General features: G+C 44.2%; 1 protein-coding gene across 1 annotated transcript in view; it reads right to left on the reverse strand.

Moving 5' to 3' along the window:
- The window catches only part of RELCH (RAB11 binding and LisH domain, coiled-coil and HEAT repeat containing), a 76,659-nt gene extending 69,090 nt beyond the window's left edge, over positions 1-7,569 (reverse strand). The window contains exon 1 of the mRNA XM_058825040.1: positions 7,027-7,569. Within this exon, the coding sequence (XP_058681023.1) occupies positions 7,027-7,507 (481 nt within the window). The 5' untranslated portion in view covers positions 7,508-7,569. The remainder of the gene's footprint in view (positions 1-7,026) is intronic.
- Between the last annotated feature and the right edge of the window lie 6,490 nt (positions 7,570-14,059).

The raw sequence follows: 14,059 nt of genomic DNA on the forward strand, positions 1-14,059 counted from the left end.
TGTTAAAGGCAAACATAAAGCAAAATTGTCTCAATTTAGTCCTTAAATGGCTGCCCTTGCTGAAGGACTACTTAATGTGTATGGATAATATCTATCTTTATTCTCAGGCACTGTATTGCCTCAGTTTTTTTCATATTTAAATTTCAGTAAGTTCTCATTTGCCCACTTTCTATATTTATCTAAGGACAGTAGTAAATTTTCCAGTTAAAACTTAATTTGTGTCCATATGGTTCCCAGAAAATTAAAAAAAAAAACAAACCACCCAAAACTTGCAACTGGAGACCAAAGCATTTCTTCTATAAGAAAAGGCTGAGAGAGATGAAGCTGCTCAGCATGGAGAGAAGGCTCAGGAGGAGTCTGATGATGTGTATAAATAATTGAAAGGAGGGCACAAAGAGAACAGAGCAAGGCTCTTCTCAGTGGTGACCTGTGACAGACCACAGACAGTGGGCACAAACTGAAACTCAGGAGGTTCCTTTGGAGCATCAGGAAACACTTGTACTGTAAGGGTGACCAAGCACTGGCACAGATTACCCAGAGGGGTGAGGGAGTCTGTCCCTGGAGATACTTAAAAGGCCATCTGGTCATGATCCTGGGAAAGCAGCTGTAGGTCACAGTAGTTGTGCTTGAGCAGGAGGTTGGACCAGATGATCACCAGAGGTCCCTCCCCACCTCAGCCATGCTGTGATTGAGATTATTCTTGCCATGGTTTCTCTTATTCCAAAAGTTTTTTTTCAAATGACAAAACAGCTCATAGCTTTCTTTCTCCTCTAACATCAAACAAGATGAAAAAGTACTTGTTATATAAATACAAAATTCTTGTTCTGTGACTTTTTACGTAACAGTATTTCCTTCAATTCAACAACAAAGTAATCAGCTGCATCACTATCATGCAGAGTTATATTGCAGGAAGGGAGGAAGAAAATTGCCTCTACCCTACAGTGCACTGGAAGAAAAGGTTCACTATTTCTTACAAACTTTTTCAACTAGGTCTGTCTTAAAAAAAAATTAATTAGTTTTTTTAAACTATTTGTCCAACACACTCAATATACTTAGTAGCATGTCTCAGGCATTCACATCATAAATAAATACATAAGGCCTACAAACTTTATTGAATTACTCAGTGTTTTAACCTGTGCTAGAGGAGATGTCAGCTCAGTTTCTCAAAACTGCAACTTTACAATACACTAGAAATCCAAATACAAGTAACACCTTGAAGACAAGGAATTGTCAGATAGAACTCAGCAGTATAAGGTTTCAGGACTTCTCATTAAAAAAAAAAAAAAAAAAAAAGATTCCTCATGCTATATTTTAAAGAGATCCACAGATACAAGTTACCTAATTCAGATGTTGTAAAAAGATTTTAATTTAGTTGGGAAGTATAAGAAGATCCTGGGAAAGATTTTTTCCCATATTTTCATTAATTCTGTGTTTACAGAACACAGAAGTCCGGTATGTATAATTTTTCAATTAACAGAGACAGACTGTACACAGCTCAGCTTCCAACATAGTAATAACTTGCTTTCAAATACTAGACAAACCTTTTTATCAGGAATGAAACTCATGTAAAATTTTCAGCAAGCTTTCTCTCAGCTGGACAGAGTTTATGAGTCACATCTTCAGTTTAGAAAAAGGCAATTCTCAGAGGGAAAAAAAGCTACAGGAAATTTGGTATAACTTACACAGAATTGAAATTACATATGGGAGAACTTAGGAAAGGTTGCCAATGGTTGGTTCTGAAATGCAAAGCTCTAGCTCAACATTGTAAATTTCCTTCTTTCCACCTACCAAAAGCCAATCTCTTCTTTCCCTAATAGCAAAACCATCAGAAGGATGGTGTGCTGCTTCAGCATAAATCCAGCTTGTTTTGCTGAAGCTTTCAGCCACAGGATGGTTAAACACACACACAACTGAACTAGCTACAGTGCATATATAGAGAGGTTCACTTCTGCTTTCCCCAGCATCAAAAAGTAACAGGAACTCCAGCACAGGAATAGAACAGAAGCCAGGACAAAAGTAATTAAATTCCCTATGTCATAGCTCTGAGGATCCTAAAAGAACCACAACATGCACTAAGTTAAGATATGGGAAAATACAACATAGTCATCACAGTCACTCACTACTCAGTGGATTACTTGATATTGACCTGCCTAATAAGAGAGGCTTCTACTCTCTCCTCCTTTGTCCATAATTGTCATGCTTATCAGGCTACCTTATCTTGTTACTTCTTTGTGTAGTTACATACTTATGGGGACTAACCTGTCTCCTGAACAATCTACCATTACATCACCCAAAGCTTAGACTCATCCATCAAGGACAGCTTCCAGCACACCCAGTTTTAGTCATTTGACACTTCCAACAGTTGCAAAAGCCTTAACATAAGCAGCTTGTAAGTGCATGTTACTGAAAACCTGTCAGAAACACCAGTGTCAGTAAAATGGAGTGGGTTTAAAGAAGTCACAACAGGAAAAGTTCACCTGGCTTCTCTTTCGGTAAAGCCAGCATCAGAGCACTATCAAACCTCTCAGGTTTCCTCCAGGCATTGCTCTTTTCTGCCAGGTTTCAAGTGAACTCTGCTTCCTTTTCTTTCAGCATTACATACAAACATCAACTCGTTCAAATGTTTTCTGTCTTCATTAAAAGTGACAGCAATCAGCCTTTCCCCTCTGTTGATTAGCAGCAGCTTTGCCTATTTATCTGCACCTTTCCATTCCATCCTTTCTCAAGGGAACACGTATTCCAAATCAGGCAGTAAAACCACTCTTACTCACAAGTTGCCAGTGTACTTCCCATTATCTGCAGATCCAGCCAACAGGACTAGGTATTTCTGCTTCCTTTCATATAGTAACAAGCCAAAGACTTCAGCTGACAACACCAAAACACCTAAGAAGTAGTCATTAGAACAAAAATTATTTGCCATCTTCTCAATTTCCTGTTTTATTTAGACTGCTATTTAAACTGAGGTATAATGAACTATTTGGAAGTAGCCCTGTTCTGCTATATTTCAACTCAGTTGAAACACCGGTCATGGCAAAGCTCCACACAAAATTACAACGTTTGTGATTCAGGATTGAGAAGAGTTGTTACCAAGACACCCCCTTCTCACAAAGTATACTCTTCCCACTTGGCTTTTTCCAGTAGGATCCATCTGAATTTCAGAGGCTACAAGCAAAAGGAGCAATGAATTAGAATATTCCACACCACCCCCAAAAAAAGCTCCCAAAGAAAAATCAAACACCCCAAATCATAAACAAATCCTGGAGCTTACTATGAAGAAGCAGCAATATTTCATATCTTTGTACTCATGGATTAGTTTCATGTAACTGGAATCAAAACCCCAGAAAGCTATAAAAAATTTTATTATGGCAATAACTAGAAAAAAATTATCTCCTGAAAATCACAACTGCAATCTAAGTGCTCAAACCTCTTATGATTTTCATTAAAGCTATTTCAAATTTTGGGAATGTTGCACTTATGTAGCAATAAAGAAAAAAATAAATAGCAAATTTTAAGACTAACATTAGTCCTACCAGTGTAAGCTGCATTCCTTCAGGAAAGGGCATTAATCAAACACAGCAACCAAAGGGCATCGTATCAATCACATTAAAAAGAAGTTTTCTTCACCCACTATGCACAAGCTTGAATTACAGTCATGGGTATAATAAACACATTTGTGGTCCAGGAACACAGATGAGACATTTGAGCCACAGTTTTATTTCTAAATTTTGAGACACTCAGTTTCTAAATTGAGTTTCTCAATTGGTACTATATCTTCTTATGCAAAAATGATAGGAATAAAATTAATAATTAATGTATAGATGCTGACTAAAGCCTTGTAAAAGATCTGGAATACAGTAAGAAGGGATTTCCAAACCATACCGCCCACATGAGTAGCATTAGAAAAGTGGTATCCAGTGCTCTAGCAGATATTAAACTACTGCTATTGAAACCAGTGGAAGAAGCTCTCAGAAGTTTGGGAACATCTTGCTGAAATACAGGACATGAAGGATGACTGTACACAGTGCTGGGCATCTAACAGAACAGTGTCATCTCCTTCACATGCTTCAAACAAGAAAAGCAAATTTGCTAGACACAAGAAACATTTTTCATTACAATATATCTTAATCTCAGTTTGTAGATGTGATGTTGCTGCTGCTGGAAAGAGGAAGGGTGTTTTTGCAAAGAACTAAGAAATCCCAGTCATCTGACTGTCATTTGCTGTTGCAACCAAGAGCTCTGAAGCATGGTTCAAAGACAAAACAGCTTCTAAGTCACTCGCTGACCACATGATGCTGCTTGTTTAAATCCAATGACATTTGAGCAAAATCTTTTTGTAACAGTCTTTCAAGATGAAGAAATAAAACCACACCAAAATAAATAGCAGCACGCACTCAGAGTGACTGGCACTTCTCAGAGTCCTTTGAGGCAATGAACACTTGTACTGAAATTCTCCCATTCTGTACAGCATGTAAAGTACGAAAGCTTCCTACTGCTCAGTGGAAATCCTCAGGCAGCATTCCAAACATACTTCACATTCAATAAGAATTGCCAGTCATACTCTTTCTGCATCCACTCCCATTATGAAAAATGTCAGAATAAGGCCAGAGAAATTAATCTAACTTGGGGGCTGGGAGGAGCAGCTACAAAGCACTGAGAACAAATTCTGACTTCAGAAATAAATAGAAATAATTTTTTTAATGATGTTATGAGTTTTTTTCACTGAGGCATAAAATTCACATGACCTTGAAATGGCAATCATGCCAACCTGCACTACTTTCTACATCAATCGTTTCTATTAAGAAAACTAGTAGTTCATTCTCAAATACCTTTGGGCATGTTAAAGCAAGAGAAGGTATATGCACAACTCTCTTATAAAGACAGGTACAAGAGACTGGATCTCTCAACAAAACTGGACATTTTGACTAACTTAGGAAACTGTTCAGACTTATTCTTGGATCTGAACTACAGCTCAGCTACCTACCTAAATGAAGTAATACCAGATGCTCAGGAAAAAAGTGAGGGAACTCTTCCAAAGACCATGATTTTCAGCCCATCAGAGTCTTCTGCAATCTACATTTTAGTACTTGGAAAATGACATAACTGCAGAGGCACAAGACTATCAGCTCTTGTTCAGTCAGATTCAGTCTGAACAGTGCTGTCACACTTGCTAGCTCAATGCCAGACTTCAGACTGCAAGCAAGTCTGATGGCACCAAGTTAAAAAAGCTACTTGAGCTATATAAAAATATTTTTTCATTGTTCTGCATCTGTCACCTTTCAATGTCACTTAATGTGAAGTGCCTTTTGAATCACTGTTGAGACAAAAAAAATCCTTTGAAATGCACTCTAACTTATTGCAGATATCAGACTTCAAGACACACCTTTAGCATAAGGTCTAGCATGGTATTTAATTTCAGCACTTCAGTATTATTAAACTTGTCCAAATTAAGTGTTAGTCCCCCCTTCTCTCTCTCCCCACTGCTACGGCCTCCTCCCTCCTTTTTTTAATATGGACATCCCACAGGCACCTATCAATTAGCAAGTCAGTAAAATAATAATTAAGATGTTCTTACATAAGTGCACATTGCTCTAAGACTGCAAGGGGTCTTTTTTTTTTCCATGCATAACAACACAGCTACACAGGCTGCTGCTTTTCTAATTCTGGAGTATGTGCAGTGTCAATAACTGGAAACAACATACTATGTTAACAAAGAAAAGAGAATATTTAATCAATCAGATTAATTGACTGGAATCCCCAAAGAAGCAGCTTGGGGATGAAACAGAAATTTTTATCAGTTCAAAGCCCTGAAGCACAAGTTTTTCCAATGTTCACTAATCATATCATGAAGAAGACCACACTGCAGCTCTCAATTGGACAAAGAGAAGTATGAAATTCTAATAATTCACAAACAAGACAAACAGAATATAAACAACACAGCAGGAATTTTAAAAGAAGCCATACATTTTTTAAAAGACCTTCAACTGCACTAACAAGTTGAAGTTCAGATGTCTATTATCCCAGCCATGCAGATGCTACTAGTTATTTCCAAATTTAAAGTGTAACTTTGTGTCTTTCCAACATCAGAAACTCTTAAACGAAAATATAGGACTATTCACAAAATGCCTTTAGGCATCTTGGACATAATTATGTCTTTCACCTGTCTGCTACCCACAATTCCTTTCAACGCCTTCCCACGAGTTCATTAAGTCCTCAAACTCAGGTGGCTGGTCAGCTTCTCTTTCCCAAAGCCACCTCCACAGGCTATCTCCTTTTAGAACCCGATGTGTCCGGACAGCAACACTGACAAGACACTGAGGTGATTTTATCCTAAGCCATGTGTGCTACTTTTAAAACACAAAAGCTGTTAAGGCCAGCTGTGTGACAACTGTCCAAACGCCTGCACTCCTTTTGCTCCCTAAACTTTTACCAACTCAGTATATTTACCGAGTTCCCCATCTCCTTGGCTAGCCAAAGATTGCAGACACTTGGTAAACATGGAAGTGTTAACTATAGGAAGCATTGTACTAGTTGTGCAAGAGCTGCGAAACTCAGACCTGTCTTTAGCTGCAGCACCAGAAATAACACCCTGGCTCCTTACACCCCAATTCTGACAGGTTTTATACTTTACATGTGGCACTCACGGCTTAACACCCCATTCTTTCTCCCAACACCGTACGACTTATCTCTTGGCAGTGAGCGCTAAAGACACTGCTGGAAATAATTTCTCCCACATTTGGCAAATACCGGTGACGCTCACCGGGATACCGAAGCTCGATGAAACTACGCCTGTGGCACCAGGGTAACACCGGATCTGGCAGCGCACCTCCTCAGTCCCTCTGCACCGCTCCTACAGCCTCCGCCAGTCCCGCACAGGTTACAGAGAACAAGGAACGACTGAAGGAGCGATGTCAAGCGCTTTTCCCGGCCGCCCAGCGACACCGAGAGCCATCCCCGCCCAGCCCCGTGCTCCCACCGGCGGCTGTCCCCGCCTCCCGGAGCCCCCGGCCCCGAGCCAGGGTCACTTACTGAGCTGCCCAGCCCCGGGCTCCCTGCCGCCGGCTCCCCCGAGCCCGCTGCTGCCGCCCAGGCTGCCCAGGGCCCCGCCGGCGGGCGGCGTGCCGCTCTGCCGCTCGAAGTTGCCCGGGTTGGAGAAGAAATCGCGGAGCCGGGGCAGCTCCCGGCCGCTCTCCAGCAGCTCCGTGTGCAGCTCCAGCGCCGTCAGCAGGAACTGGTCCCGCAGCAGCTGCGCCGCTATCGCGTCCATCGGCACCCGCGGCAGCTCCCCGGCCCCCGCGGCAGCATCGCCGGGTGCCGCCGCTCGCAGACCCGGCAGCTCCTCGGGGCTCCCCGCCGCCGGCTCCGGCTGCTGCTGCGGGTACGCCGGCCCGCCCGGCTCGGTGCTGCTGCTGCTGCCGCCGCCGGGCCGGGACTCCTCGGGCTCGTCCTCCTCCGAGTCGCTGAGGAAGGGGTTCACACTGCCGCCCCCGCCGGCCGCCGCCGCCGCCATCTTACAGTCCGCCGCGGCGCGACCGCTGCCGGGACGCTACCGCGGCAAAGCCTGAGCGGAGACGCCGCCGCAGAACCTCCCTCCTGGCGGGGCCGGGGCCCGAGCCGCTGCCAGGCTCCTGTCGATGGTGCTGATGATGTTGACGACGCCGCTGCTGCCGCGGGCGCTGCCGCCACCTGCGGCCACAGCGACTCCCCGCCGCCGCCTCCTCGGCGGCCTCCCACCCGCCCTGCTGCCGCTTCCGGATCGCCGCTCGCGCGAGACTTCCCGCGGCCAACCGCGAGCCGTGCCCCGGCGGGCGGCCCCGCCCCCTCCGGGCCTCGCGCCCGCCCCCTCCGCGCAGGGCGGGGCCCGAGGAGAGGGAGCGACGCTGAGGGGCGCGGCCACAGTCAGGGGGCGGGGCTCCGGAGTTCGCCCGCGGCGGGGCGCGGTCCGGGGCGGGGCCGGGAGCGGCGGAGGGCGGAAGCGGAAGCGGATCGCGGCGGGGGAGGAGGAGTGAGTTCTGGCGCGTGGGCACCGTGCGCTTCCCGTGGGGAGGGGGCGGCCTATCCTGAGGCACCGGGACAGGGGCGGCCGATCCTGGGGCCACGGGAATGGGGGCGGCCGATCCTGAGGCACCGGGAATGGGGGCGGGCACGGGCTGCGCCTCCCCGTTTCCGCAAATCTTGGTTCGCTCCGCAGCCTCCACGGCGGCCGCCCAGCCCGTAGGGGCTCAGGGCGCTGCTGGGACGGGAGGGATGCGGGACTCGGCTTGGCCCCCGAGGCGGGCTGGGGGCTCGGACCCTCGGCGGGTTGTGTTGGCTGGGCCAGGGTGGGGCTACCCGGGGAAAGCAGCGCCCAGCGAGGGCCCCGGGGGTGGACCTTGGACTGCTAAAGGAGTGGAGTCACTGTTCTGGAGGTGTTTAAGGAAAGGCTGGATGCAGCACTCGGTGCCATGGTCTAGGTGTCGTGGGTTCGGTCATGGGTTGGACTCGATGTCACCATCTCAGAGGCCTTTTCCAGCCAAGGTCGTTCTGTAACTTCGCGTTCCCGGTGGGTGTGTGAGCCGTGTCCCAGCATCAGGTGTTAGGGAGGGCACAAATACAGGTGAATAATAACTTAATGACCTCTGGAAGAAGGGTCAGGCAATTCAGGGGGACTACAGGGATGTTGTAAGGTTATGCTGAGAGAAAATTAGAAGGGCCAAAACCCATCTAGTACTTAATCTGACTACTGCTGTAGAAGACAACCAAATGTATTTGCAGATACATCAGCAGCAAAGTGAGAGCTAAGGAGGCTGTTTATCCTTTTGTGGAATGGAAGAGGAAACAGTGGTAAAGGATGAGGAAGAGGCTGTGGTACAAAACATCTTCTTTTCCTCACTCTTTAATGACAAAGCCAGTTGCCCTCATGACATACAGCCCTGAGCCAGATGAAGGGAACAGGGAGTGGAATGATGCTTCCATTGGCTCAGAGGGTGACAGGGCTCTGCCGAGGGATCTGTTGCATCAGGCAGTGCTACAGGATGCAGGAAAAGTGTCTGGAAGCTGGCCCAGCAGAAAAGGACCTGGGTGTGCTGATAGACAGTGGCCTGAAGATGAGCTAGCAGTGTGCTCAGGTGGCCAAGAAGGCCAATGACATCCTGGCCTGTATCAACAATCGCACCAGGGCAGGGATTGTCCCTCTGTACTCAACACTGGTGAGGCTGCACCTTGAATCCTGTGTCTAGTTTTGGGCTCCTCACTACAAGAAGGACATCGAGGTGCTGGAGCGTGTCCAGAGACGGGCAATGGAGCTGGTGAAGGGTCTGGAGCACAGGTTTTATGGGGAATGGCTGCGGGAGCTGGGTCATTTAGCCTGGAGAAAAGGAAGTTTGGGGGGCACCTTCCTGTTCTCTATAGCCACCTGAAAGGAGGCAGTAGCAAGGTGAAGATTGGCCTCCTCTCCCAGGTAACAAGTGATAGGAGGAAAAGAAATCACTTCAAGTTGTGCCACTGATTTTTCTTCTAATATGCGTAAGATTGAATATTAGTAAAAATTTATTCACTGAAAGGGCAATCAGGCATTGGAACAGGCTGCCCAGGAAAATTGCCGGGATCACCATCCCTAGAAATATTCAAAAGACATGTGAATGTGGCACTTGGGAATGTGTTTTAGCAGTGGACTTGGCACTGCTGTGTTAACAGCTGGAGTCAATGACCTTTGAGGTCTTTTCAAACCTAAATAATTCTATGAGTCCATGAAGTTGTGTGTCTGGAAGTGTGAAGTTATCACTTTTAAAAACAGGATGCAAGATGGTTACTTTGTGTGTTACCTGGCAAAACGCTTGCAGCCAGAATGTAGCAGCAGGAAGTGTGTGCCACTGAAGGAAGTTCAGCTCACTGGAAACTGCAAAACAGGGCCAGCTTTGGTTTCTGTTTAATTTCTTTGAAAATGTTGTTCCATTCCCACCAATGGAAGCTCTTTGTAAAGCTGATCCACTAGGACCTGCATATTGGGGCTGAACTCTTGGTAATAGAATAATGTGAATGGTTGGCAGTGACATGGAGATCTAAAAGCACTCCAGAGTACTCACTCCAAACTCTTCCATTCACATGGTGGTTGCCATAAAAGACAGTGCTTTTGAGTTTTGGATTTGCATAACTTTTCTGTAAATTTTATACTCAATTTAGCTTTCTGTCCTGTAATAAACTTTGGATTTTATTACTGCTGTGTTGTTTCATGTTGTTGATCCACTAAAAAGAGCTTAAGTGGCAGAGCATGAACTGGTTGTAGTGTAATGTAAAATAGCAGTGTGTTGAAAATGCTTCAAAATTCCAGTGGGACCACAACAAAAATGGGGACAAAAACATATTAGCGTTGCTGCTTCGGTGGAATTGAGAACCTTTAAGGAAACCTTCTGCTTTTCCCATTCCTTTCTGGAGGGTTAGAGCGCGTTCAGAGAGAGTTTATTGTTAGCCGGCTCCGGTGCTTTGCCTCCTGCCGGGTCCTGCAGCGGCCTCTGGCGGCGATCCCCGCGCTCTGCGGCGCCCGCGCCTGCCGTTCTCTTCCCAAACTCATTTCTGTCCACTTCTCCGTGCCAGTAAGGACTAACTTTATTCACTCTTCCACGCTGAAAATCGATGTAAAAGCGTCCCATTGTTTCCGTGCTTTGGAAGAGGTTTGTTTGGGTTTGTGAAACTAAATGAAATATTTACAGATGTCACCCGATTGCTCCAAAATAATTTATGGATTGCTGGGAAAAAACTGTCTTTGCTGAAATGTGTATTCCAGGAATGAAGAGTGTAGGTAGAAAAATGTGCTTGTAACAATATGCTTAGAAGAGTTTATGTGCCAAAGGGGTATTGTTCTGAGAAACCAGAGAATAAAACCTGATAGTGCCTCAGAGGATGTGTGAGGCAGAAAAAGCTGCATGAGTTCTGGAAATGGAGCATTATGTAGGTCTAGGTGAGGCAGACAGCTGCGAGTTAATTATTCAGTAGTCATTCTAAGAGAGGCAGATTGTTCATCAAGCTGCTTTGCCTCTTAGTGGAGTTGCTGTCTCCTTCTAACTTTTAAAGGATTTGAGTTCTATGTCTGAAGAACAACATATCTAAATACATCTCAGAAAGCTAAGAGTCCAAAATACATGGGCTTGTACAAAAAAAATCTGCAGAGTCTTTTTTTGGAAGGGGTGGTGTAAACATTTTTTTCAGTCTATGCATGTTTTGTTTTACGAACTTGTAAATTTATGATCCTTGAGCTGAAAAATTAGTAGAAAAAAGTTTGTTTTTACTGTGTTGATTTTGGTAGGAGGGTTAAATCTTGAGCTAATGCCTGAAAGTTTAATGAACTGAAACATATGAGCAGTTTCAGGTTCCTTCTGTTCTTTGGTGGGGTCATGGGTGGGTAAATTGTTCTTTCTTTCTGCACTACCCTGGTGCAGTGTCAGCCATTCTCTCACCCACTGAACACACAGTTTAAGCCAAGCTTTAAGGAGGTTTCTGTTTCAGCTCCCACAGCCAAAGTTAATTTCATTCCAGTAAGTTAATTCTATTAGGTACATACTGGGGCTTTTTTTCTGTGCTGAATGCTTGAAGTAGATGAATTAATGTGTTCAAGTGGGTCCTATAAGGAAATAGGGGAGCTTTTTTAATCTGATTGGGATCTCAATTAGGGCACAGGGAACAAAATAATGGAGAACTATCTGAAGAAAATCTGATTTCTACTTTAAAATATTGCTGATCTGTGAGTTCTACCAACACTTGCTTAAGTTTTCTTCTAAAAGTGAGCTGCCTGAAAGAATCTTTGTCTATATATGTTTATTGAAGGGTGACTTTCGCCTCCTTTCAAAAGAAACTTGACGGCACTTATGATTTTTATGTTTGCTTTTAGACCTTAAAAACGAATTTTAGTGCTTTGTTAACTCTAACCTCTAAAATATTTTTATATTTTGTGGGAGCCAAATAATGAAGATGTTGAGACACATAATGTTGGTAGCTTGTACTTAAAGACCTCTGCCAGGTCTCTGAAATTGTATCTGTCCATTCCAGTTTCAAGGGAATGTTTTTTAATGAGAACAGCCTGTAACTATTAGTAGTTAATGGTTACTTGTGTGTTACATTCAGATGTAGCTTTGCCCAGAAAAATCCTGCTTTATAAGGGTTTGTTAAATTGGGATTTTAAGTAAAGGTAGTACAGCAGTGTGAATGGGCACTTGGAAATGTTTTCAGTGTCACCAAAAATGTGGTAATGACCCATGAAATCCGGTGAAGACCTGAATTAAACAAAACAACCCCCCAAAATCCCTTTGGATTCAAGTTTGGCTGTGTGTTTCTACCTCCAAAACTGCTGTTTTGAAGTGTTATTGTAAACAGTGGGTATTTGGGAAACCTACCATCAAAAAAAGACATCAAACACACTAAGAGCCTAAGGAGTATTTTAGAAAACTTGTTCAGGCTTTATTATGTGTATATTTATGGCTTTGTGAGAATGAATATGTAAGGAAAAATTGCTGTTACAGTTGAGTGAGGATTTATAAACTGTGAATCAAAGACATGACCTTTTAGACTGCAAACACTTACATGACCTTTTAGACACTGCAAACACTTGAGTATTGAATTACTTGGGCCTTGTTCATAGCCTGGAGGATGGAGCACATTGTCTGGGCTGTAGGCTGCCCAGAAAGGTGTTGCAGAGGCTCTGAGATGGGTGCCTGACCATGGGGAGGGACAGGAGAAGTGGGGAAGGGAAGCTGCTCTGTGCTTTTGCTGTCTGCTTCATGTTATTCCTCTTCAATTTAGTGTTTGCACAGTTTTGAACAAAAAATCAGCATTTTTTTCCTTATATGGCCTACAACTAATGTGGGATGCAGGCTTCAAAGAATGAAGGAGTCTGAGGACATGCTTTGAGCATGCTGTGTTAGGTCTTTTGTTAGGAGGAGATGGCATCCTGTCCTGCTGCCAACACAGAGGTTTGTGCTGGGAATTCAGGGAACTAAACTACAGCAAAGTCATCTTTATTCTTCCTGCTTTTTTTCCCCCCTTTCTTGAGGTTATTTTCAATTGAATTCATTCTCTAGAATACTTAACTATCCAGTTGTACACCTGGCTGTGCCAGCCCAAGGAAGAGATTTGCCTTGGGAATAAGTGGGCAGGAGCACAGGAGGACAGGACAGCCCTCTGCAGCTGTACTGGCTTTGTTTTGCTTGGAGTATTTGTAACTGTGAAAGCTTCTTGTTCTGCTAACTGCTACCCCCATGACAGCTGTTTTTGTATAAAAGACTTGATAAAATAGATTTGCCTTGCTGGTCCCAAGTATTTTGGAAAATACGCTTTTAGTTACAAGCAAGTTTTGATAGGTGGCAGGGTACAAGTGAATAACTGATACCCAGATCACCTCAAATATGAGAACTGGGGAGTTGTTGCCCATCTGTATTCTCCAGGTTTGTGGATTTCTCCCTAGCAGTTTTTGGTTTGTCTTCTGAGCTCTTTTTTTCTCTTCAGTGGTTGTGTTGCTGTCATTTGCTGAAAGAGTTTGAGTGCTGGGGAGTTTTCATTTTAAATCAGCAGTTCCCCATATTGCAAAGAAGCAGAACACTGATTGTTCGCAGGCATAATTTTCTGTTTCCATTAATTATTAGACTGAGTCAGCAGCTGAAAAATAAAGGTGTATTATACAAATGAAAAGTGGCTTGGCATTGTAATAAAAACAAACACAAGCTCACAGGGCTTCAGCAGAGGGTGTTTGCAAGTTGATATATCATAAATGCTGATGAATGTTAACTACTTGGTTAGTGGAGGCCAATGTAGGAGCACAGAGAACTTTGTACTAAAGTGAAGGCCAATATTTCAGGCAGCAGTAATTGATAAGTTCAGTGACATTTTGAGTCCTGTGGGAGCTTAGGGAAACGTTTCCTCTGTGAACAGCTTGCAAGTACGGCTGCTGGTGGAAGTGTTAAAGAGAAGGTGATTCCTTTGCATAGAGATTGCTTACTGCACCTCAAAGTATCCTTGCACAAATACTGTGCATGTTTGTGTTGTGACTTGATGCTCTTTTAAAGGAGGCATATCCATCCTTTTTATCATTTTTCTA

The sequence above is a fragment of the Ammospiza caudacuta genome, chromosome 1, assembly GCF_027887145.1.
Source record: "Ammospiza caudacuta isolate bAmmCau1 chromosome 1, bAmmCau1.pri, whole genome shotgun sequence".
NCBI lineage: Eukaryota > Metazoa > Chordata > Aves > Passeriformes > Passerellidae > Ammospiza > Ammospiza caudacuta.